The sequence below is a fragment of the Cyclopterus lumpus genome, chromosome 5 (assembly GCF_009769545.1).
Source record: "Cyclopterus lumpus isolate fCycLum1 chromosome 5, fCycLum1.pri, whole genome shotgun sequence".
Classification (NCBI taxonomy): Eukaryota; Metazoa; Chordata; class Actinopteri; order Perciformes; family Cyclopteridae; genus Cyclopterus; species Cyclopterus lumpus.
The window spans coordinates 22,893,384-22,920,218 of NC_046970.1; the positions used below are offsets into that span (position 1 = coordinate 22,893,384).

The window sequence follows — 26,835 nt, forward strand, 5'->3', positions numbered from 1 at the left end:
AGAACAACTGAAAACACCTGCGTCACAGGATTTAGAGCGTAATGTTACTTTGAGGATACTCATTGGACGTATTCTCAATCTGGCACTCACTTGTGGTCTTTTTGTAGTTTTGGAAAACGTTACTTTCTTGATTCTTGTTTGTACTCGTGATTGAATGCACTTATTGCAAGTCGCTTTGACATGTAATGTAATGTAATGGAGCAGGTCTGTCATCAGTTCTAATAGCAGGACTTAAAACTCTTCGTACGACACGGTAGGATGCAAGCGCGTGAGAGAGAGAGAGAGCGAAGGAAGGAAATTGACTCGCAAACCAAAAGAAAAATGTATCAAACACATGTGTGTCCTCGATGCGCGACGTTCATCTTTTGTGGCAGACTCCTGAGCTTGAATACTGGAGGTCCTCCAAAACTTTAAGTGCCATCGTCTACATGCTACATCTGTCATTAGCGTGACGAGGCCTCCACGCGTTGCCACTTAAATACAGAGGAGGTACCAGCTGCTTCCAGTCTTTTAAACAGATTGTCAAGACTTAAGACGGAATCAATATCACTCTTGAATTGAAAGATGGCATGTGAGGAGAAAAATGACTAGTTACTCTTTTATAGCACAATAATAATCACATATTACTGTGACGGAAAAAGTATTCTACAAAAAAAAATCTTAAATGTCTTAAATGAAAACACTCTGCCGTTTATAACATATACAGAATATGGAGGCATTTATTTTAGGTGGTACAAGTGGATTTGTCAAGACTGCCGAGGCTTTGTGCACATTCTCAGGTGGAAATGGGAGATTATACCGTGCTTTTTCTTTCTTTCTTTTTTGCATTTCTATCCAGCTTCCGTGTTCCTCCATGAAAAGTGGGTCCGTGTCCAGTCGCGGGGGGGGGGGGGGGGATTCTTTTTCTCGACTGGAAGAGTGGCGTGACCGCGCCATCGGGCCACATTCCTCTCTGTTCGACTCCACCCGGGTTTCGGCGTTCTGATAAAGATCGGGTTGCAGGTCGCCGCAGCCAACTGTTTCTGATGCAGATTATTTTTAATTCCCCCTTTCCCTTTGGTAATAGACTTTCTCTCGCAACCGCTGTGTGTGTGTGTGTGTGTGTGTGTGTGTGCGTGTGTGTGTGTGTCTGCCTGCATGGGGCTGGGTGTCTGGAGGTGAGGAGTTATGTATTCTATTTGTGTGTGCATTCATGTTCCCATGTTACCGAGTGCATGTACGTGTGTGTGTACGTCATTCCATTGCGATGATGATGCCTATACTCTCTCCCAAAGGGATAGTAGGATTGTCCAGATAAATCATCCTCACCACACATGAGGGAGAAAGGAAAAAAAAAAGAGGGAGAGAAAATAAACACACAAAAGGAGGTAGAAGCGTACATGAGCGGAATCAACGATGAAAGTGGGACCTTAACAAAAGGAGAAAAAAGGTTCCGTTTTGTTTGTTTTTTTGTTGGTGAATGAAGTCGTGTGGGGCGACGTATGGCCAGTGCTTCCTTTGTGTTGTTGGACAGCCGGAGCAGAGGGAGCGAGACATGAGGAGATGGGGCAGAGAGCCTGGCGGATGTATTTTTTTAATGCCCGGAGGGTGTAAAAAAAAAAAAAGAAGACCCCGGAAACGTAATGTAATCAAGCCAACCCGAAGACAGCCGACTCCTCGTCCTACGACTCTCTCTTTCTCCTTCTCTCGCTCCGTAAAAAAAACTGTTAATGCATGCACAGCAGGGCATTTTAACTGTGTTTGGATCGCAGACACTTAGAGCGATGGGGAGCCTCTCTCTCTCTATATATATATATATATATATATATATATATATATATATACCTGCGGATATATGCTGGTAATAAGGAGCAGCGTGGCCAGATGTCGGCTAAATCTTGAACACTGAACTCTTTATCCTGAGCAGAGCTGCTGATTAGAGTCCCGCCTCCTGTCCCTTTGCCCGGTCACTCCACTCTGGCCCGGTCTGACCAGCAGCAGACGGCTGGGAACGGAGTCACGTGGCACCGCAGTTCACGAGGACGTTTTTTTTAATACGTTGATTATGCACCGAGCGTAAACGCGTTGCAATTCACTAGTTCGGCTGATTGGCCGGCGGAAGCAAAAGCACGTAACGCGGTACTTGAAGCAAGTATGTCGTTTTAAATGATTTCTTTCTTTCTTTGTTTTTTGGGGGGAGGGGGGGGGGCTCACCGGACGGTTGATTGGTACACGAGGTCTTCGCGCCTGCGGTAGTCCTCCATGTGAGAGTAATTGGTATTAAACATAGCGTCGTAGGTGAAGATCTTCTGCTTGATGGTCCCTCCATCTGTGACCTGTGGAGCAAAAAAAAAAGAAGAAGAGAGAGCATTAATGAGACGATTGCTCTAATGATGGATGGGACATGCTCCACCCTTTCTGCCCCCCCCCCCCCCTCAGAGCTCCTCCTATGTATAAACTGTTGTCCCACGGCCCGCAGTGTAGATAGCACTCCCGCCTGCAATTACCCTCCATTGATTCATCTGCGGCCGTGATAAGCTCATCCCTTATGCTGTCGGGGGGGGGGGGGGTTGGGGAAAGGGATTGAAAAGCTGCTGACGTGATAACATCAGCGAGGCCGTCGCTGAGGGAGCTGCCGGTGTGTGTCTCCGTGCACATGGTTAAGTCTTAATGAAGACTGACACGGCACGGTGTCGTGTACTGTATGTGTCAAGCTTTCTGCAGAGGTAATGGCTTGTGTCGAGATACTGCAGACGTAGTGGTGGTGGTGGGGGGGGGGGGGGGGGGGGGTATTCGTCGTCGCGTACGTTTTTTGCATGGCAGGAGACGGAGTACTTCTTTCCAATATTCACAGTTGCCTTGAAGTCACTTAGCATTTCAATGATTGTGATTTCTCGTCTCACTCAAAAGACATAAAGAGAAGAGAAAAAAAAGAAAAAGAAAGGGAGACGGGATTTTTTTTTTTTTTAATGAAGCCTTTGGAGAAAGGAAGTTGGGCCAGGGCATCCTTCTCCTGCTCGCCGGCCAAGACGCTATCGTTCTGACCCCGATCTGACCCCTTCGGTGAGGTAAACGGTCGCCCACGTTTCACGACCAGTATAATGTATAATGTGCACATCGCTTCACGGAGAGACGAAGCCAAACCCCCCCCCCCCCCCCCCCCACCCCCACCCTAGAGGAAGCGAACCGCCTCGGGCTTACGCATGCTAAGTGGTACCGGAGAGCAGGAGAGTGGAAGTAAATCACCCTCAACCAATAAGAGGCTTTTTGAACTATATCAGAAGGTCATTAAGCCTCAAAAAATCATTCTTCCAGTGGAGCACATGCATTTAAAAAAAAAAAAAAAGATTAGAAATATTTGACACGCTTTGTCGTGGACCGGAGAGCGTATTGTGGCCTTCTGTTCATTTATATTTTTTTTATACGACGGAGAAATGATGTGGCTTTTGTTTCTTTTAGCGCTGCAGAGCTGTGGGAGGGGGGGAGTGGGTGGTGTGGGGGGGGGGGGGGGGCAACAGGAAAAAGGGTCGGCCTCTAAAAGCAAAGCCATGTCGTCAAGCTGTAGTTACAGTAATGGACCTTTTAGAAACATCACCAGGGAGTCGAGCCACATTTCTGTCTGACAAGGCTTTACAACACCTCGTGTGACAACGATTTGGAAAAGGGCTTAAAACCCTTCACTTCCTGGATGCATGGCTCCTATATGGAAAGCGCGTTTCATTTTTAACTGGATGGATAATGAGATGTCGCAGAGACGTGAAGAGATACACATTATAGATTAGTACAGTGTGGGGGCAAGCATTTTATAAAGACATGTTTAGAGTAGCAAAACTGTCAAATGGAATTGGAATGGTTCATTTCCAGTTATTACTTTATCCATTATACTTGTTATTATCTTTCTCAATTTCACACAACAAGAAGAGTGCCGGAGCGAGCTAAGTCAAATATCTTTTCATTCTTCAAAAGGATGTTATTCATCTCTATTTACAATCTTCCAAATGCATCTGCTTATGTCCCCGTCAGTCACGGAGTAATTTGCTACCACTCGGTATAAACAACTAAAGTCAGATCATTTTTTATTGATGCTCATTACTTCCTTTTTTTTCTTCTTCTTTTTTTTAAAAAATTTCTCCAACAGCCACTTAAAGTCAAATTAAGTTTTAGGTGTATGCATCATGAAGACGTGTAAGCAGCTGTTGACATTTCTTCTTCTTTTTTTTCTTCACGTCCACATTTTGCATCTGCATACCAGAGTTTTCAAAACGCAAAAAAAAACAGAACCACGTCCAACTAGGATACTCAGGGAAAAACCCTGCACAGGAATCTTTGCACAAGCTTTGCAAAAGCTGCATGTTTTTCTAGTTTTTTTTTGTTGTTGGAACTGGACAGCCATGTGTGTGTGTGCGTGTGTGTGTGTGTGTGTGTGTGTGTGTGTGTTGTTGGCACACACACACGCATTCGGCAAATCAACGGTAGCCTTGCAGCTGACCTCAAACAGCCATTGAAGTGTTCAGCCCTGAGGCAACCGTGGCTGTGAACAACGCACTGTGTGACTTTACACTCGCCGCTGACAGGTCATCGATTCCGAGTCGACGACATTTCAGCTCGTTAGCAGGTAACGGAAATATTTAGCCTAACGTCTAACACACACACACACACACACACACACACGCACACACTAATACAAATAGAGGTGGTCTAAATCTGGTTCGCACCAACGCCATTGGGCCGGTTTGTGAAAACGAACTTTCTGTGAGTACCTTGACAATGAAAAAGAGGAAAAAAAGAATAAAAGCAAGGCCGTCGAGGATAAAAGAGTGCAACGGTCCAATGGACCTTTTTATAAACACTCCTCTGACATTTGAACTACAACCATATCACTTCTTTAGAGCTTCGACAATGTGGCCAACACTAAGACCTCATGAAGGCTAAGAGGACCTTTCATAAGACGGACCTGCTCTATTCATTTGTGAGCTAAGCCTTACTACATCCAATAATATGGCCGCTCACTAGGGCATGCTATTCTACCATTGTGGCAAACATCTTAGACACACGACCACCGATGCAGTAGCCAATTGATCCTTTTGTGTTCTCCACTGAGTGAAGTTCGTGCGATCAGCAACAATAACCTTCGCTAGCAGAGCCGGACCAAGACGAAGCGTCCCACAGCCGGAAACTCAAACATCATTAGCACCAACCAGGAGAAGAAAAGACGTCAGTGACTAATTGCCAAGTAATCTTCCGGAAGTGTAGTGGAGGGGGGGTGGGGGGGGGGGGGGGGGGGGGAAACAACAACAATGAAGAAGAGCTGAAGAAGGATTATCTCCCTTTTTTTTTTTTAAGGATTTCATTGGTTTGATCGTCGGTTCGGAGGAAATGAAGACGACATGTGGCATTGACGTCAGTCACTTCAAAGTGATGCATTCCTCGCCCATCAAAGTGACAGTGAAAGAGAATACAATAGAATACTATTGTGGGGGAGAAAGAAAAAAAGAGCGTGACTATGTGCCCCCCCCCCCCTTCACATCCATCCAAACACTTTGTAGTGGATTGAGGAGGTACAAAGCTCCGTAAACGGATGCAAAAGCGCTCCGCTGGCCCAGAAGTACCGAGGTGAGTTGGAGACATTATCTAACCAGTCTCCTGTTTCACAGCTCATCTAATCCAACAAGCATTACAATCGCTTCAATCCTCTCGCTGGTGGATAATGCAGGTGTTAGATTTCTGCTTGTCTGGAAGCCACAAGGACCAGAGAGAGGGGGGGTCATCGCTGTGGCACCCTCGCTTTATCTATCCCTCCTTAGCGTTTTCACTTCTTAATTAAGACTGACCCGTACACACCCATGTGCAATAAATCTCAAAGAATCTGCACACCGGTGGGTGTCTCACTATCCCCACGAGGGGACCTGTTTGCGGTGTAAAACGACTATGGGAGGAATGGAAATGAGTGAGAGAGAGAGAGAGAGAGAGAGAGAGAGAGAGATGCCAAAACGGCTGTACAAGAGGGAGGGCGAGACTAGAGGGAGATGAATGCTCTTTGATTGCGGAAAAGCACCGTTGGGGGAAGCAGAGCTTTGCTGCAACATGCTTTGTTGAATCCAGGCCAACGCGATGCACACGGAGCCACACAGAGGCGACCGAAACACGGCAATATGGAAACGGGGGGGGGGGGGTAGAGTCCACGACAGGTAGCTGACAATGGAGGGAGTTTGAAGGCGTGAGTCTCTTGAGACGTGATGATCTCTCCAGACGGGGGGGGGGGCATTGTGTCCTCACTGTCCAACCGGCTGGAGCTGACTCTAACGATGCTGCCTGTTATTGGGGTGTGCGATAGGGGGACTGGGTCTCAGGGGTTAACCAATGCCCTCTTTCCTCCGCCTGTCTGGGCTGAATCTATTTATAGGCTGCAGCTGCATCAGCAGCCACTGGAGGAAATGCAGCTAACACACTGCAGGCCAACTGTGAGAGATTCAACCTGAATCCTGCTTCATAATTTCATGCAGCAGTCATGAGAGTCTTTTTATAGTATTTCTTTTCCCGAGCTGGTTAGGAGGACGGGATATGAAATGCATGGCGTTTTTTTAAAAGACTTCTAATCTCCATGTTTAAAGATATGGAGGACCTCATGGAGTTAATGATATTCTAAGATAGGGTTGAGTAATAACAATATGTTCTCCACGTGGTGTCTTATGAGGATGATAATGGGGTTTAAAGAAACGCTCATTCATATTTTACTAGCATTTCTTTGTGATCTGAATCTAAAAGTCTAACACTTCCATAAAATTAAAAGCAGCACGGCTCTCAAATAATATCCTAATGAGATTTATTCCCATTCAGTCCCTCATTTAAAGACTTAGACAAGCGGCAACAAAAGAGATGATCAGAGCATTGTCGTGAACCGGCTTGGCTCTTTCCTTCATATCCGTGCTAATTTGCCTAATATCATTATCTCACAAAGTGTCCTTTGGAAACAGGGCAGACGCATTGGGAGGCATTGTCTTACTTGTTAAATTGGTATAATTGCTGTATGCAAAAGCGAAATTAAGACAAAATCCAGACATTTTTGTGTTCGCTCTTGAAATCGAGTTACTTGTAATTTATGTTAGTACCCAAGAAAACGTCTAACAATGAAATGATTATCGTTTTTTTTTCTTTTCTTTGGACTTATTTGAAAATGATTTCCTCCTGTGAATTGTTAGGTCTAGTAAGGGACCTTGTTGAAAACCAAAAGACAAATAAACCAATACACAATAAAATAATCCTGATAAATGTGCACAGTGTAATAAAAAAAAAACAAATGAACATAAAAAGTGTAAAAAAAAAAATAGAATACAAAGATTGACATAAGGTTGTAAAGCACAGGGCCTTTCCATTCCATTTAATTAAGAGGAACAACAAGCTATCTCTGAGGCTTTGAGCTACCGCAATAAACGGGCAGGCAGCAGCACTGCACCCTGGGAGATATATACGCCGTATGCGAGGTGAGGGAGTGCTAGGATACAAAAACCGTGCCCCCCAGTGAGGCAGGAGATGAAACTCGCTGTCATTGCTTTTATGTAGCACAAAAGCATTATATATATATATATATATATATATATATACCGGGGACAATACAGAAGAAAGTGTTGCAAAGTGCTGTAATAAAACCACACAAATATACAATGCAGCAGGATAAAAGTGCATTGTGTAGTAACTTTATTAGTCTGCGGCACTAAGAGCTGTTGACATGAGGCGCGCCTTGCTGACGGAAGGAGGTCCGTAAGTGACGGCCGCGCCCCGCGGCGGATGTGGCGCCGGTAATGTTGATCTTGGTTCGGTAATCAAGAGCCGGCGGCACCGGCCGACCCCGCCTCTTAACCTGTGCGCCTTACGGCTCGGCGCGCTGCGCCCCCCTGCTGGCCGCTGAGTGACACAGGACTTTTGTTAACGGGATTTCATGCTTCACATGACGGGCTCCTCTCCACCTGCTGCCTGACACTCCTCTCAGTGGGGGAGCCACGGCTAATTCAGGCTGCTGTAGCGAACATGAACGGATACCGTTTTTCTTTTTTTTTTTTTATGCTCAGATTTACTCATCCGACGGTGCCGTGACGATTTTTCTTCTTTTTTTTTTTTCAAGCGGACGCTATACGTTTACATGGGGGGGAGGTGAGTTTAGCAATACCTCTTACAGGGTAGTTGGTTCAGAGCCCCAACAGGCATTGCGCGTTCCCGCATTAAAAAAACGCGGGATATTGTCGAATCGCAGCGTTTCTGGACTACAAATAAGTCTCATAATTGGGTTTCATACGGGCCTCCTATCGCACACGTCAATGTGAAACTATTGATGTTGGTTTAAGGCGACGCCACGGCTTGATTAAAGATAACGTAACAGATCATTCGTTTGTTAGAAGGATAACGTAACAGCGGGACTCGGGGCAACGTGGACGCACGACGTATCGACCGCCTTTTAGCGGAACGTTCCAATGTAACGGTAAATAACACGCCGTACATACGCCGTTGTGTAGCAAGCAACATCTATTTCTTTTCTATTCCTCTGGCTCTTTTTGAAATCTGTATCTTTAGGTTTGACGTGTCCGTGTGGAGGGTCTTATACACACACTCATGAAGTCACATGGGGGGCGGGGCGCGTCGTTACTAGCGTCACGTGCTCGCCGCTCTGCCGTCGTGGCCTTTTCATTCCAATATTACAGAATGCAAACAGGGGTTGTGATTGGCTGCTGCCAGATGACATAAAGGGGATTAGAGCCCGGTGCTTCACGGGAAGCTGTGCCACCGACGGGGGAAACCGGCTGGCTGCACCCCGGAGGTAGAGCCGGGGTGAGGGTCAGGCGCGGGCCCAGGGGGTATAAATTCCCGTCAGTTATGCAAGTGTGTTTTTTATCGAAAGCAATCTGAGAGAAGGCCATCCGGAGATGGTTATTATCGCTGTCGCTATGATGAAGACACGCCTGTCTGCGGGCTGGCAGTGAGGACGTGACGAGATCAAAGTGGGTCAGTCTTGTTGGAGACTGTGGATCTGCAGTATACTGGTTAGCATACCGTATAGTTACTATACGGCAGGGAAATGGTGCCGGAGTTTTAAAAGAAAAACGCAAGTGGCGTGGCTCCAGCTTCCAAGAGCGTTTTTTTTTTTTAGAAAATCAGGGGCAAAGGAATCACTCATCTACCTCAACAATTAGCATTGAGATGCCCTCAAGCAAAGGCTCTTATCTCCAAATTGCCCAATGAAGCTGATTAACTAACAATATAAAAAAACTGTTCTGGGCATCTCTCTGTGAATGCTAACCATTTCAGAGTGCTAATGATGGCAAAAAAAGACGATGCACGCACAGGAAAGAGGAATATTTCTTTTAATTTTTTTTCATTGCCACGACTTGATGATAACAATGCGAGGAAGAAGAAGGGCCTTTACTGTTTCTTTTTTTATCACAGAGAGCAGGATGTTCTAAAAAAAATAAAATAAATAACAGACGAAAAAAAGAGAACCCGATAAGAAAGATGAATACGCATTCACTCAAAAAACACAACAGCAGGCATTCGGATCTGAATATAGCATCTTAATTATTGCGAGCGTTAAAGGCAAGAAGTACAAGGTGCAAGGATTGCGTAACGATGCAATTAGCCGGTCCGTTATGTAATACGCTGACTTCAACTACACATCACGTAGTTCCATCAAGGACGGGCAGGTAATGAGATGCAGCAGCCGGGCATTGTGGGTACTCGTCCTTAATCTGACTGATCAATGTGCTTTAGGTGACTCCTCGCTCACGCCTCACTTTGACGAAGTCTTTATCAGACGACTGGCAGGCTGAACAAGTACTCTGGGGGGGGGGGGTCGATACAGCGTTGCAATATTTTGCGTGCCGATACGTCATCAATACACAATTGGTAAAAATGCACAACAAACAATAATTGAAGTGAAACTGTGTGAAACCTCATATAATGAGAGTAGTTTCGTGTATCGTGGGGGAAAAAAAACTGTAGGAACCAGAAAGAGAAATTGAAGTGGCATTGATGAGCAAAAATGTGCAAGAGATATATAAAAAAGATGTAAGTCTTTGTATAAGCCACTGATAAATAAAGCCTATACTGTATTCATTCTGATTTGACACACACACACACACACACTGTGAAATATGTAATTATAATAACAATAAAGGATAACTCATTAACGTGAGTTTTGCTGGATTTTTGCAAGGCTTGTTTTGTTTTGCCAACTTGTGGCTGACGATGTAATTCTCACATCTTGCAGCCCCCCCCCTCCCCCTCCCTTATGTTATCTCCTATTCATCACCTTGTAATAAACAAGGTCACCTGAAATAAACAGACTGTCAAAAGGCACCTAAATGCAGTTCTTTTGTGTCTAATGTAATGCATGTGCCTCTCTCGTGTTATGACTGTTCTGTTTGGTTCCTTACGTCTGACTCACCGCTCGGCCCATCCGACCTCGAGGCTACCGCGGCCTCGCTTCACCCCCTTCTTTTTTTTTCCACCGCCACGACCAGACACTGCACGTCGCTCGATATGCAAAATTGCACCCAAAAAAAAGAGGATGACTGAACACCGATAATGTATCGTGTCAAAGCGAGCAGTTATATGTGTTACGAGTTACAAAGTTATGGATGTCAAACGCGTCGGCCTCAACTACTTACGTTGAAATAAAGAAAGTGGAGGTTGTCAGTGGACATCGGTAACTCTGGCAGCAGCTAACGCAACCTTCTCCTCGGCCATCTTTCTTTCCCCCGTCGGCATTAAACGCCGCTGTGCTTCTTATGGTGAGAGACGTCTGTTTTAAAAAAAATATATATATAAAAAATAAAAGTCTGACTGGTTGAAAGTTAATTGTACAGGAGTAAAGATAAATAATGGTTAGATTGTCTAACTAATGGCGCAGTTTTGTTCACCCAACGTATGTCCAGACGTGGGGTTTTTTATAGCACACGAGGGCTCAGGAATAGGAAAACAGATGGCGATAAAAGACATCACGGCCACTGTGGACATAACGAGTCTGCATATGTTTGTCAGCTTCACACTTCTCCCCTCCTCCGCCTTTTCTTTTTTATTCCTTATCCTCCAGATAGCCGGAGCCACCATCTGCATGTGCTGGTTGATGGATACACAGGGGTGTGTTATTCAACGCATAAATCATAAAGCAGGTCGCGAGCACGCGACGAAAAATGCTGAATTTGGCAGAATGCTAAAATAGACAAAAGGTTTGTTTTTTGTGAGGGGGGAGGGGGGGTTGATACGTTTTTTTATTATGATAATGCATTGCGTGTCTTTACACTGTGAGAACATGTATCACTGGAGAAATCCTCTCGACAGAAATTGGTTGAAAGCAGAAATTCACATCGTGATTACTGCAGGATAAAAGTGTTAAAAGGTTAAAGCTGACCGAATGATGGATTTCACCTACAAAATCAAACAGTATATATATATTTTTTTTCTTTTTTCATATGCTTTCTCATTTATTCATCAAAGCGATGAAGCGTTAAGACAGTTTATTGCAGGGATTAATGTTCATATTTGAAGAACCTTTTTTTTTTTTTTTGCGCCCCATGCAAATCCACAGTCGTTGGGTCGGTCGAAACATTCATCTGTCTGTACGGCGCGGGGCTCATTTCATGCTTAAAAACTAATTTCTAATCCTTAATGTGGCCCTTTTTTCCCATTTTTTAATAAGCCATGCTTGAGTTGAATTGAGGGAGCAGACAGTGGCTCATATTATTTACTCCTAATGCTTGTTTCCAGGGTGACTTTGTCTCTTCATTCAACTGAGCTAAGTACTGAGGAACACAAATTATAATTTAATATCGCATCCCTCTATTTTCCTCATTTAGTCTACACGACTAATCTCATGTTCCACCGCTTTATCTTTTTGTCTTGATGCGTCTACAGCGCAGACCGCATTTGGCAGTAACCTGATGCCATTATTGTACTCTGTATATTAATATCATAACTTAAATACAACACTGGTGACACAGCATTCATTAAGCACCAAAACTCTGTGTAAATATTGGTGCATTTTTTAGTACGAAACCTCCCGGCTAACATCTGTTGCATTGCCCGCCAGTGATTCATGCAGATTTATGATATTTCAAACGTTTAACAATTAATCTGTGAACTCCTCTCGTTTATGTCTGCTCCGGGAGAGCGCGGTCATTTCCTCCTGAAAGTGCCTCACTTGGAAAATAGAAGCCGGCCACTTCACAAACGTCGACCTGATGATTCACAAATCAAGTGCGCCAAAATTTATCCCAGTGATATTGATTTATTTGTTGTTTTACAGCGAGTCAAATCAATACAACAAAACGATGAGTGAAAGGGTAAAAAAGTTTGCACTAATGTCGGCGCGTGTTTCTTCGGATACGGCCCCCGCAATTCATTTTGTACGAGGATGCCGTGAGGGAATGGCGTATCCTCTCGTCGCAGAACGCCGACATGCTGATTGGAGTATAAGGAGAATCCAATCTGAACATTTACCTCCAAGTAAACAAGAGGTCAAAATGGAAGACGAGTGACGGAAATCATGCATAATGTGTCTTATTAGCAGGGATATCGTGCGCTCACAGCGGAGGCCAATTATTTCGTTGAAGAGCTAGAAAATGAATCGGATCCACGTCAATGTCCCCAACACACACATTTAAAGCAAGAGTTGTTGCGTGAATCAAAATATTATTAGCAGTCATAATTAGAATGTAAAATGATTCCCCCGTGGGAATGTTGACTCCCGCTCCGTTGACATGAAAGGGTCTCTCCAATGATAACCGTCTGTTTTTCCCGAGCAGCACATTCGTTCCGCATTTCCCTGGTGGGTTATCAAACGGTAGGGGGGCGGCTGACTTTCCCCGGGCTGAGATATCTGACCCTCTTAATAATAATTTTAACAAAAAATAAAGTCTCATCTGGTGTGTTGCTAGTCAAGGAAAGTAAATGGGGAACTTTAGGAGCTTGTGATGCCTTAAAACCAAGACATGCCTTATTCCTGTGATCCGTAATCCCCTGTGTTGCATGATGCCTCCGGCTTCTACTGCTTGACCGTAAGAGAGATCTCTTCCCCCGTTCTATTTTAATACATTTTAAAAGGCACAAAGAGTTAATCATATCCAGTAAGTAGGGAGGAAAGAAACAAGCTCAGAGAGTGGAGAGAAGGAAGTACGATTATGTCTAAGCGCTACCTTTTTATGCAGCTTCTGTTAATTGCTGTTCTCCGAACCGTCTTGCAGCTGCTGAGACGTGTCTCGCGATTTCCTTTGGTTGGGGTCGCGACCCCCAACAATGAGCAAGACCAATATACGTGTGCATGTGACCGCTTCCTCTCAATTGACGAAGGCCCTGCATCGTTTCTTCACCACGGGAGGATGGTTGACAGTATTTTTAAACGTGTTTATTTCTGCTGTAAAGTTGGGCATTTTAACATAGAGCGGCACACTCCGGGTCTGGACTGCATTATTACCACTGGCCAGCAGGGGGCGACTCCTCTGGTTGCAAAAAAATAAAAGTCTGATAATAGTCTATGAGTAAACGACCCTACTTCTCACAGTAAATATTGTAAACACGTTCATTGTCTCACCGTAATGCTGGCTTCCTATTGGTCCAGGTTGCCAAACACACCTCTTTGGCCACGATCGGCTACTGAGATCACCTGGCTCGTGATGGCGGGTACTAAGCGGACGATAAGAGCGTGGGAAATGATGCCCCCCCCCCCGGGTGCCACAAGTGCATGTCGTTGCCTTGCATCATTCTTTGGTGCCCGAGATGGACTCAGAAGCCCGACCCGGTGTGATCTCGGCGTGAGGCGTCTGGACCGAACGACTAATCAGACAAGACTTGGGAGACGAAGCTGCCCATTTGATCTCTGTCCTTTTCCTTCTGGGCACATTCTGCTCACATCGAGCCATCAGTCGGCCTAATGATGAACACCAGATCCCTCTCAGCGCGAAGGCTCTTTGGAAGGTAGAGTATCTCTTTGCAAGCACAACACCCCCCCCCGCCCCTTCAAGCTTTTGTACTCGCTGCCCCCTCCTGTGTCTACTAAAGACAATGGTTTGCAATGAAACGAAGAAAAAAACATTGCAAGCATGTCAAGGTATAGAACGTTTACTTGCTTGTAGCAATGAAAAGAGAAATCACAGCCTCGCCACGCGAAAGGGAAAAGAGCATCGAGACCTCGTTATCGCCTGGGAACTAAAGCCAGAAAAATACGTGTTTATAGGAGGTGTTGGTCATTTGGTGACGCAACGTTAGCTAATAACGCAGCGGACAATATTAACGCCACAAAGAGGCAAAAATCTTCCTCTCCCCCATCCACAAATCTGCTCTCGTTAGTTTGTTTTCCTCGTGATGTGCACATCACTTTGAGTCTGCTAAGAGCAAAAGCCGTGAAACGAATGTGTGGAAACAAGCGATACTTTCCTCACTTAGCGAGCGAGGCCCCGGGAAGATATTTGACGGATGTCGGTTTCTTTCGTTGAGGTCATCGTTAATTGTGGGATGCAGGTACTTAGAGCTCTTTAGTGCAGGAAAAGTGGAATTTACATGAGATGGTTTACAGAGTTCGCCTGGAACGTTGGAGCAATTTGTTACTAGCAATGCAGCAAGAGCATTAGTTCAAAGCAACCAAAGGTCTTCGCTAATCTCACGCTCATAACCTTGTAGTGCAGTTAATGGCTGCTTGTCCAGAGGATTGCAAGAAAATGACTTGTGCTCGTGAATTAGCCATAGCGTAATGTGGTATAATACAGAAAGCACCGTGAAGTGAGATTGCTCTTTTTTCGCCGCGTGACACTATTTTTCCGGTCGAGTAATAATTTTGTTGACACCTCATATATATATATATATATATATATATATATATATATATATATATATATATATATATATATATATATATATATATATATAGCGGCGTAAAGTCGGTTAAAGAAAGGCCTTTGTCAGCAGAGTGTTTTGCAACCAATGCAAAGAAAAACAAATCTTCCGATACACTGTGGGTTTCTGTAATAGAGGCTCCTGCATCTCTTTTGCCAACCTCACAAGTGTTTAGATTTGATGAGCAAACCCGAAACAAAAGAAAGAGCCGGGGGGCCCAAATAGGCTCCTAGTTTCACCTAGCAGGGTGGTTCATTTCACTTAACCAAGTATTCTACATTATGCATATTATGGACTGCAGGGATGAAACTTGACGTGTCGAAACGTGTTTTCTTTTTTTTCCCCCCGAGATACGCAAATGTTCCAATCAAAATGCGAGGCTGCCGGGGAGACTTGCAGGAGGGGGGTTGAATCTGCGTTTAAGCTGCATTGATGGATCCAATCAGATGTTTTTATCTTTTAAAAAGTGTCCCGGTGGAGATGTTTGCAAAGGACAGCTGGTGTCAGAGCACTCTATCAATGCGGCACAGCTGCTTTACAATTCAGTTTATCTCTCTGTCACTGGGCTCAACTCAATTTATCAGGGAGTTCGTTTGAGCTGTGCATTCAGTGCATGCGTCTCGATGCCGGGGAGAGAAAATGGCTTGCCTCAGAGATATCTTAACAGCTTCCAAAAAGATGCATAAAGCAAACCCCCGTGGCAGATTTATCTAATGCCATAAATTCAAACAGTTTTTTTTTTAATGTATCCCTGCATTTTATGTGGCCATTTGAACGATGTAATTGAACCAGTAAACAAGGAGACATTTTAAATACCTGATTCGCAGCGGCGAGACACTGTGCTGCATGTGAATCAAGTTCCTTTAAAATCTAAATGTCGCATGTGAGTGAAGGCGTGATGTACACTTTAAATAAGGCGCGTGTACATATTTAACGTCTGAAAGAGTGCCAATTAACTCTTAAGTTAATGTGTACACAAAAAAAAATAGAAGAGCATAAGAAATCATTTCAAATGTACGCACTTTTGTCCACTTTAACCGACGCCGACGTTCAAAGCCTCGACGTTCGCCGTGCACTGTGGGTAATCTGGAGCCGCGTACGGGGGAGGCTATCAGCGAGCGATTTACCGCTCGAGTGTACATGTCAGGCCGGCTGCGCCAGGGTTGCGTCAAACGAGATTAGAACATGTAGCTTCTTTTTTTTAATTGAGAATACTCCCGCGAGGGCCGCCGCCCGCAGACGCACGGCGCGAGCTTCACGTACGCTTTCGCGGTGTCACTTGCGATTACATCGCGAGGTAAAAGAAAAACGATATCTTAAGCAAAACAGACAAGCCGGCTTCATCAGGGGATCTTGTTGTTTTCCGTCAAAACGCTGAAAAGGTTGGAGCTCTCAGAAGCCTCCAGATAACCAGACAGGAAAAAGGACATAAACTTGCATCAATGTCTCGCTGCTCATAATGGAGACCGTGGTCATTTTTTTGGGGCTATGATTTCTGTGCTCTCTCGTTTGCTCACTCGGCTGTGACTTGGTCAACAGGGGCGAGCGTCAGTGAGCTATTTGGTTAAACAAATTAGGGCAATGCTGAAACAAATGCAAATAATCTAAACGTGTTTCGCAGACTTTTTTATTTTTTTAATTTTTTTTTAGACCCAACCAAAAAAGGAAATGAAGGATTTCATTTTGCATGATGCTGCCTGGTTCAGAATGCCTCCCGTTATTTTCCTCAGCGAGGAAAAAGGGTTTACCCAGACCATATGAAATCCCAGCTGCAGATGCAGGCCTCCAAAAATGCAGTCCAGTATCACAGCTTTCTCAATAATTATCAGGGAGACCCTCAGATGAAAGGGAGCTCCAAGGACTTTTAGCACATTTCAAAAAGTGACACCAATGAAATTCTCAAACCAAAATAAGATAGGAAAAAAAAGCCGTCGGTCTGTCGCTGTTACGGCTTTACTGCCACAATGGCACAATGCCCCCTGAAAAATAAAGGACAGAAAAGAAAGCGGCAGATGTGGCGGTTGCACGGTGAGCTCATTATCTCGGTTGCAATTAATGAAAGCACTTTCCGTACACTGGCTGTTGTTACACACACACACACACACACAGACATGCTTAATATTTAAGGGCTTTGGTTGAGGGCAGGACAGACTGTTGTGTCGTATGCCGTGTGCATCATCCCAGACTCTTGACAAGTTCATTAACGTTATAAAATGCATCAGTTGGCAATGTTCCGACGCACACTCCCCTTTAAAGAAAGCAAAGCTCCGAGGATGTGCTGGCATTTAACGGAACTGTATTTTACAGATGAGTGGCGTCATGCTTTATCAAACTTGAACAAATAAATGTCCACCATTGTTTAATGCCAAGGCGACTCAAGAGGTATGTTACGCCGAGTGTGTGTGTGTGTGTGTGTGTGTGTGTGTGTGTGGCACTGCATGAAATGCAAAATCCACTCCGCTCCGAAAGCTGGTTTCAACGCCCCATTGTTTGTGATTTGGGCGTAGCGGATTCCTGACAGCGGTAAATAACCTGTAAAATGTCACTGTGAATGGAATTCTAAAAGTGTGGGAAATATAGCTGCGCCACTTGCATCTAAAGCAGCTGTAATCCAAAAAGCCTATGGTTCTTTTTCTTTATCTTCTTCTTTTTTTTGTCTTTGCGACTACACAGGTGCTGCATAAATAAAAAAGAAAAGAAGAAAAAAAACTTCCCACAGTTTTGTGAATCCAAAATCAAGGCCTTGAAACAGGCTTTTATCTTAACTAGGACACCTCAAAGTAGTTCCACTCCATGGGGGTATGAACCATACTTATCACAAACAGCAGGAATTGTCATCCTTATTCATTGCACACTTTTTCATAGCAACACAGCCGATCTGTTGGGGCGTGTGCAGAACAAACACGATCTATACATTCACATGGCTGTGAAAGGTGCTGGAGACACTCCAATGTTCTTCATCACATAAACATATGATGACGCACATAGCAAACAGAAGGACAATGTTTCCTCTGTTTCTTTTGTCTAGCCAGGTGAGGCTTGAACCCACCGGTAAACATTGCTGGGAGGTATAAAATGACCTTAAAACCTCTCCTTATATTCATCTATGCAGTCATTGGTTCAATGGGGGGGGGGGGGACACTCCGTGACACTCCGCCTCCGTGGCCGATCGATCGTGATCCGCCACACGTCGCGGCATCAGCGAGGGGAGACGAGACGCCATGCAAACTTAAATTACGTAGATATCTCCGTTGGCTTGGGATGCTAAATGGTTGGATCACATACGGATAAAAAGGGGATTAAACAAAGTGTTCAATTTGTAAATCAGAGGGCGTTGGAGCACGACGTGTGTGTAAAAGGGGGGCTGGGGGGGGGGGGGGGGGATACAGGGAGGTTTAGTGGAGTGTGGCCCAGCTGATAAAACAATAAATGCCGTATTAACGCTGTGTATTATACAGCGAAAAGACATGTCAAGTTCACATTAGCACTTAAAAGCACATACAGTAGGCAATCCACCCGGTACAGAGATGGAAGTATTCTTATCCTTCATTAAGTAAGAGTTGCAATATAATTACGTTGTCACAAGTAAGTAAAGATATTAGCAGAATTAACTAATTAAAGTAAAGTTCACACAGAGAGGCAGAGTAGCTTCTTTGAGAGTTATATATTATATGTATCATACTATTGGAATAGTATTATGGATGCTTTTCACCCAGCACCAAAGCTGGTTGAGGTTGAGCTAATTTAAACTACTTTAAACACAGTTTAACTTCTAATGCATCCTATTTTATGAATTGATCCTATGCAGTATGTGAAGAGTTACATCATATGCAACCAGTAACTATAGCTTTCAGATAAAAGTACAAACTACATCTGAAATACAGTGGAGTAGAAATACTCAACACCTTAGAAGAGGGCTCCCTCCAACTGCACTCGTAGAACTTGGGTTACGTTATTGCAACATTCGTTCTCGCCAAGCCTCCAGGAAGAGCGATACGCTTTGAAGCAGATGTTGTGTAGTGGCCGCGCTCTACAACATCCGGGTGTGTCACGTGACGCCATATGAATGAACGGGGGCCTCACATCCAACGCTGTATCCAGTTCTCTTTCTGTAACCATGGTTGTAGCTCACACAGACTCCGCCCTCTACTGGCTCCGCCCTCTACTGGCTCCGCCCTCTACTGGACTTTATGAGTGCCGGCAGTGGGCTGGATGGACCGCTGTTGGTTGCCCGTGTGAAATGAGAAGTCCTCGTTGATTTATTCGTTACGTAACTCGTGTACTTCGGTAAAACCACTTCCATAGTTACGTCAACCCAAACCGCAATCCTTTCCTTAAGCTAACCAAGAAGTTGTGTTGCCTAAACCTGACTGAGTTAAGACATGTTTGCATGTAACAAACAGAAATGGACCTTTGATTGGAAAACACTTGAAGATGGCAAAGGAATCATTATATGAGGATAAGTTGCAGTGTAGAACCAGTAAAGTTGTTGCAAGGCCCAAAGTCAAACTACATAATGTCAGCATGATTATGGATAGGGTTTTCAAACTCAAAAGTAATTAAATATACAATCTATTAGTGAATTAGTCGAATGCGGCGGCGTCTTTCTCCATCACTTGTGCGAGCCGTTTATGACCACATCTGTCTGTGTGAGTGCTTACTGCACGAGCTCCATTGTTATTATAAACACATCTATTAAAGCCACTTTAAGTTTGACGTAATGGCTGTGCTCTCCCAGGAATCTGAGGCAAAAAAAAAGATCTACATAAATTACTGAGGAATGTAATGGTGTCATAGATCAAAACCCGTGTTTCCACTTTCCCATTAAGATTGAGTGTACACGAAGCATTCGCAGATAACGTCGGCGCTCCCCTTGTCTCCTCTCTCCCTGGAAAGGTCTGTGGAAATGTATGCTGATGACACATCTACCTACACGCTTTGATCAAGATCAATAATACGGTGGCAGGTCAGGTTAAGGGTGATAGTCAATTTAGTATAATGTGAATAGTCTATCATTTCTCCAGTCGGAGAGGCTTTCTGCTGTGGCTTTGTGGGAGGGATGGAGGGATGGAGGGAGGGAGGGAGGTGGCAATAATTGCCAGGACCACCACCGAGTTTGTGACACCCACCAAAACGTGTGACAATTTAAAGTTGCCACGCTCTGTGGGACACACTGCCGACGGCGCAGTCGTGGTACGCGTGTGCAAAATGCCTTTTGTTATCTTAACCCCAACACTGCCATAATAACTCGTGGATTCAGAGTAAATCGCTAAATTAAACACGGCCTTTTTGATGATCTTTTGGTTTTGACTGTGACTACTGGATTAAAAAGACGGGAATCAAAAGGCAATGTGCACGTCGTGGGCGGCCGCGGCAAATGAGGCGAACTTGATTAACGTCGGCGGATCGACGTAAACGTGTAGGAAGCTAATGGGGAGATAATTTGTTCGCCGAGCGATCCATGAGAACGGTGGAAAAATAGCCTTTCAATATTTACATGCCTGTTTTATAGTTTACAAAGTTGAACAAAGAAGATGATTTGCCAAAAGATTAGCTGTTGAATATGATTGTTCCAAGAGGAGCTAAAGAAACCATATAGATGATCAATTCAAGGGATTTCTGTACATCTACTCACTGGATATTTTGATAAGGTTATTTATGATGTTTTACATTTAGTATTTGTTACAAATGTGTGTTTCTGCATTTATATAAATATATCACCACACAAATCTATGTGCAAATTCAGATTAAATGAATCATATTTCACACACATTTTACAGAATTTATAGAGTTATAGGAACGTGGAATGTTGGGAACATCATAATGGCCCTAATGAGATACACCATGTTGAAGACGGCATACAGAGAAAACATGTATATATATATATATATATATATATATATATATATATATATATATATGAAGGATTGGTCTTTCATATATAATTTGTTTTGCAGTTTTGAAGTTTGACACAAAGCAATTCAGTTTGGAATAACTTAACATATTAAATTCAACATATTTGTGATTCAAACAGACCTTGATTTTCTAATTAACCACGAGAACTTTGACAAATATTTCAGAAATTCAATGAATATATATGAATAATGACAAGTGTACTATTTTTAATTGAAATTTTGAAACAAATAGTAATGCAAGTTGTTATTTTTGAGAATGATACTATTTTACACCTACAAAACACAGGACTTTCACTCACGAGACCGCTGTTCGTGTCCTGTGTGAACCTAAAAGTCAATGTTCTCCACAGCAGCATTACAAAAACTGCTTTTTTATAGGACTTTAAAATGACTCACTAGTGTGTGAACAAAACTGACTTCCTGACACGTTTATTCAATTAACAAAACCACCAACAATTAAAAACAAACATGTTCGCTTTTTTTTCTTTTTATTAAGCTCCACATTCATTAAAAAAATAAAATAAATTACCTCCCCATTAATCTGTCGGGATGACATGATTAGCAACACCAATTCAACGGCCGCACCAGAGATGGTGTCAATTGCTCGGGACTCGTGGCATTTAAAAAAGAAAGAAAAAAAAAAAGAGCTTGATTGCATAGTCGCAATCTCCCCTTTGAACACCCTCAGAGGCTCTTTGGCGATAACTACCATGAGGAGTAGCCCGTCATGGCTGGTAGTATGACTCACACCAGGCGCGAGAATGATGTCCTGGATGAATATCCTTTAGCCCCACTGGGAGTGTGCTGTCCCGCTCCTCTGATGTCTTTGAGTGTCTTGGACCTAGAGGTCAGCAGCTCATTTTACACGGACAAAAAAAAAAAATTCTATTACAAAACCTATCTCTCTCCACATGCATTACATCCTCTGGGGAGGGTGAGGCTCTGCTCTAATTGTTTTTTTTCTTCTTCCCTCGGCTGCGATGCTGGCCTGGTTCTGAGTGAACCCCCAGTCCATATGATGTCTCTGATTGGTGAGCGGGGGTCATTCAGACCCATCGTTTACACACTGCTATGTATCGTATAGAGTGTGTGCCTTTTGCATCTGCATTGCACTGAAAATGAACTCTGTATTAAACAACCCGTTCTAATGATACGAACGCATTAGAGTTGATACGAACGCATTAGAGTTGATACGAACGCCCATCAACTAGCCATACAGCACTTTGCAGACTAGCATTTCGAAAGGGAATTTACAGTGAAATTATAATGTCGACCTGCTGTGTTATGCCCATACTGCATATTGCTGCGAAGGCAATGCATCCTGGGAGTCATAACACTTGCTCCCACGATCCGTCGGTGCAGTGTTTCCTTTCACAGTAATGCACTTCTCAGTGGTGACATATTACGGGGATTACAAAAAGGTACCGTATAAAGGTACAGCAGAACTACTGTAAAGTGTACAAAACCTTTCCTATTGAAATTGCTGCCAGTATTTTCCCCGTAAATGTACGGTATTTGTGCGCACCGCCCAGAGAAACGTACAGAAAGCAGAACGTCCATTTCTGAAAGAGTTGCTGTAACGCCGTCTCGCCGATGGTTGCTTAGCAACAGTGCTGCGTGTACGTACTTCTGATGGACGAGATGTGCATGAACATTAAGTTTAAAGGACTACAAAACCGACTGAGCGTTTGAGTTTTTAGGTAATTCAGTAATGACCTGGACTTTTTGCCTTCTTTTTTGTTAACACAAAACAAAGAAGCATTGTCAAGGCCACGTTGAAGTTTCTTTGAAATGGCCAGAAGGCTCTAGGAGCTCTCTCGGCTTTTAGCGTGTCACTCTGAAACAGCAGGGGGTCCCACACTGAAAAGCCTATTCTAGACTATTGTTTGCTTTTTATCACTGTAGAAAAAAATATATATAAAAAGACCAAAGTCTGACCATTTTTGTTCCTTCCGGATACAATTGTGTGATTCTCGCATTTCGATTATTATTTGCGCCAAAGACTACTAAAAAAAAAGAACAAAGAAAGTTGTTGTAGCCACTATTTAATGTATTGAGTTTTTAAAAAAAAATTTTTTTTTATCTTCCTCTTTCAGCTATCTGCGTTAGATAGCCGCCACGGTGAATCATCAATTTCCATCTCGTTGGTATCTCGGGCCTCGAGCGAACCGCTATGGAAATCAGATTTCATGAACAACATATTGGATTTGGCCTGCGTCTTACTTACCAAGATGCCGGATGGGGCCGGTTACATGATACATGTTTGGGTGTGGGAGGAAACCTGAGCGCCCAAAGGAAACCCACTCAAACTCCATACCATGTCTCCTCTATAGTGTATAATATTCAGTGATATAGAATATGCATGGAAATCTGCAGGGGAGATGAAAAACCACATTCAATGCTACCTCATCTCCCACACACAGTGAATGACGGCTCCAAAGTATTTTCAAAAACCACAAAAGTGCAAAAGGGCTTTTCCGTAAAGGTTCGCATGAAAATTTCCCTGAAGAATGCGGGAAGAAGGACTTGGACCCCCCCCCCCACCCCCCCCCCCCCCCCCCCCCCCCCACCCCACACTTACCTTGGACTTTCCATTAACAAAGGGTCACAAAAACAACCAACTCTCTTGGACAAAAGGTGAATTTATATGTTTTGCAATAGAAAATCTGAAAATAAAACACACCTTTTTAAGATGGAAACAAACCAGTGCTTCCATATGAATGGTCAAAAGCAAGTCTCAAAGGAATGAAATACACATATTCAATGATGTACTGTATGTACTAAAGCGTATACATAACAACCGCTGCTCTAAAATTGGTGCTCTTAGCTAGAGTACAGATTAACCTTTTAATACTCTATCGAGTGTTTGCTCTCAAGCCGCCTGGATGAAGATGATGGATGGACGAGTGGATAGAAGCCTTCAAGCAAAGGTCACGTCTCAAAGGAAGAAATGGATGGAAACGTCATAGTGTTTAACTCAGCTTGCCCAAGATTACGATGAAAATCAAAGGCCTCTCGCATAAACTCTACAATTTGATATTGCTTTTTGTAATCCGTTTACTGCGTTAATATAAATCCAACTGGTAATGAACATTTTTGACTCTTCACCTGGCGGTGTTGATGTTCCCAACTGTGTTCGCATACAGTAAGCTCTTCAATTTGTGATCAAGTGGGAAATATGGTACAAACAATTATGACAAGCTAATTGTAATTACCATTTGGATGATTATTCTCCTCGTGCTCCACAGAAATCTCCTGATCAGCACTGGTAATTTTCAAAGGTAAATACGTTTTATAATGACTATTATTACTTTGTATTAACATATTAAGGAAAGGTTGGTGCTTAGCGTAATCTGGTAGGTGGCAAAATGTTAAAAATATGATCAAAAACTGAATTTATTTGTTTACTGTCGAAATATTAGATCTTGCTGTTCAATATCAGCTAGCAGCAACTACAGCATGAGTATTGTTTTTTGGGGTTATGTCTCGGCATTTAAAAGCAATTGGCTGAGGTTAGGGAAAGGTCATGGTTTTGGTTTAGTACAGAAAAAGTCTGCAAATGGGACCAAAAAAACATTATGAACACACCACAATGTCATTTGAAACAAAACTATTTGGTTAGATTTAATAAAAACAACATTGTGATTTGGCTTACAATGAGTCTGAGAAGTGAAGCCAATATGGAAGGGCCTTCCACTTGCATTTCTTCTAATGGCCAGCAGGGGGTGACAACTCTGACTACTATACTTGATTTATTCGCCCAGTAAACATTGTAAACATGAGTTTATGGTCTCAATCTCTAGTTTTACAGCATAATGTTCATTTAGTAAATGATGGTCCATTCACAGTCAAATAGACCATAAAGCAGGATGTGCTTTAGGGCGGGGCTACAAGGTGATTGACAGTTCGCTACCAGGGCATTCTATATATCAAAATGGCAGTCCACAATCCAGTGGATGACGCTAACTTGTTATTTACAGTCTATGGTGAGAGTCCTGTGTTTGTTTGAGCCAACCATTCGCCCTTTCCAGACTTACATAATCCTTATAAATAAGAAGAAGTTTCCCTCGAGTATAATTCTCAATACAGTTTTGCTATAGAGGAATGTCCATTTATTTTTGGAGAAAGAGCTGGCACAGGATATATCTGTATTTATTTTCCTGTATATATTATAAGATGTTATTTAAGCCCTTTAGTGGATTTGTCTTGTTCTATTTACACGCAAATAAGGGAACACCGCAATTGGTTTTGTTTAGGTTACTATGAATTCAAACCCCGAGGAAAGAAAACAATACCTGGATTGCAGTACAATTGTTGTCATTTTACTATTATAGCTGCAAGGTTGCAGAGTAGTGATGGTTCACTCTGTAAACAATTTATTATGGATTGCCAAAGAGAATCAGGTTTTCAGAGTGTGATTTCAGAGCGGCGCCGTTTGGCCCCGGGCTCTTCGTTTCAATGGAGTCAAAGCCTTGTTTAAAGGAATCAACAACAAAAACGTTGGAAAAAAATCATTTGGAGACTGACCTGATTTATTTTTTTGGGGAACACAATAAAGAAAACAGGCCTACTCCAGCTCATAGTTGGGATGTTCTTCATTATGATTAATAGTTCCTTTTTTAATTTGTCTTGGCTGAATATGCAGTTTAATTTCAATTCTAAAGCAGATTGCTGTTTTCATTCCATTTATTTGGTTTTTTTTTTACTGTCTGTATCCAACTGAAGATGTAGAAATATGTGCCCCTAAAATATTGACCCTAATGAGCACTTATTAACTCCTCGTCTTTTATTAAGCGCTCATAAGTGGTTCCCCAATTAGCCCAATGGTGACACACTCACAGTGTTTCAATGCCGTTCACTTGAATGTTGGGATGACCCCCGAGTGACCCCTAGAAAGAAGAGACGACGCAGACGGGCGTGAAAAGATGAATGAATGATAACTGGTGTGCATGTCTAAACTTGTAGATAGCAATCAAAATTGTCGAACGATTTCCCCTTGTTGGCAAAGCACGGAATAATTTAGATAGCGTCAATCAAGAGAATAATTTCGGTTTATAATTTTTATTTATTTATTTAATGTCAAGTTACTGCGTTAGCTCTCATAGATAAGGAACACATCAGATGAACAAATATTGCCGTAATGACCTATTTCTATAACACGTTCGATGGTTTCTGCACCCACACGGATGTTGCATCACGCACTATTAATGTTGGATTCCAATGCAATTATTCTGAAGGACGAGGCCAAGACATATTACATGTCTTGTGCACATGCAAAATGTATAACGGTTGTCACATGGCATTATGTTATTTTCAAAAAGGCACAAGATACGTCGCCATATATATATATATATATATATATATATATATATATATATATATATATATATATATATACGGCGCTACTGCAGTGGTACGCAAATAAAAGCTGAAATATAATCACAGTACCTCTCACACAATATATTCTCACTGCGCTGAGCTTCAAACTATTACCCTCTAAGTGCCCGTCTAGAATCAGTTGTGCGTGAGGTGTGCCGCCATATGTTTTGCACATGTATATTGTCTATTTTGTTCAGGGGGATTAAAAAAACAACAACATTTGGTTACGAGGAGACCGTGATTGCCGTTAATTTGACTGAAACCACTTACGTGACAAAATAAGTCAACATTGACTCTTAGTTTGACACAGGACACGAACAGCCGTCTCCTGAGTGAAAGTCCTGTGTTTGTAGGTGTAAAATAATATCATCTATACTCATACTTAGCCAAAAATGCTCTTCAAATCCTGTATATTCTAATATTCTACCAGCAACCTGTCTTTTTTTTTGCACCAGGAATATACATATATATATATATATATATAATTTATATATATATATTATTTATATATATATATATATATTAGTATTTATATATATATATATATTAGTATTTATAAATATATATATATATATATATATATGTAAATATATATATATATAAAACTGTCAATTAGACTGACAATGAAATAAAGTATATTCCATGTGTTAGTTTGAAAGCACTAGAGAAAACTACAGATATACAGTAT

General features: G+C 42.7%; 1 protein-coding gene across 2 annotated transcripts in view; it reads right to left on the reverse strand.

Annotated features, from left to right (window-relative positions):
* The window catches only part of igsf21a (immunoglobin superfamily, member 21a), a 149,161-nt gene that overhangs the window by 64,399 nt on the left and 57,927 nt on the right, over positions 1–26,835 (reverse strand). For both annotated transcript variants that reach the window (XM_034533461.1, XM_034533460.1), the window contains exon 3: positions 2,194–2,315. In XM_034533461.1, coding sequence (XP_034389352.1) covers positions 2,194–2,315 — 122 coding nt within the window. The remainder of the gene's footprint in view (positions 1–2,193; positions 2,316–26,835) is intronic.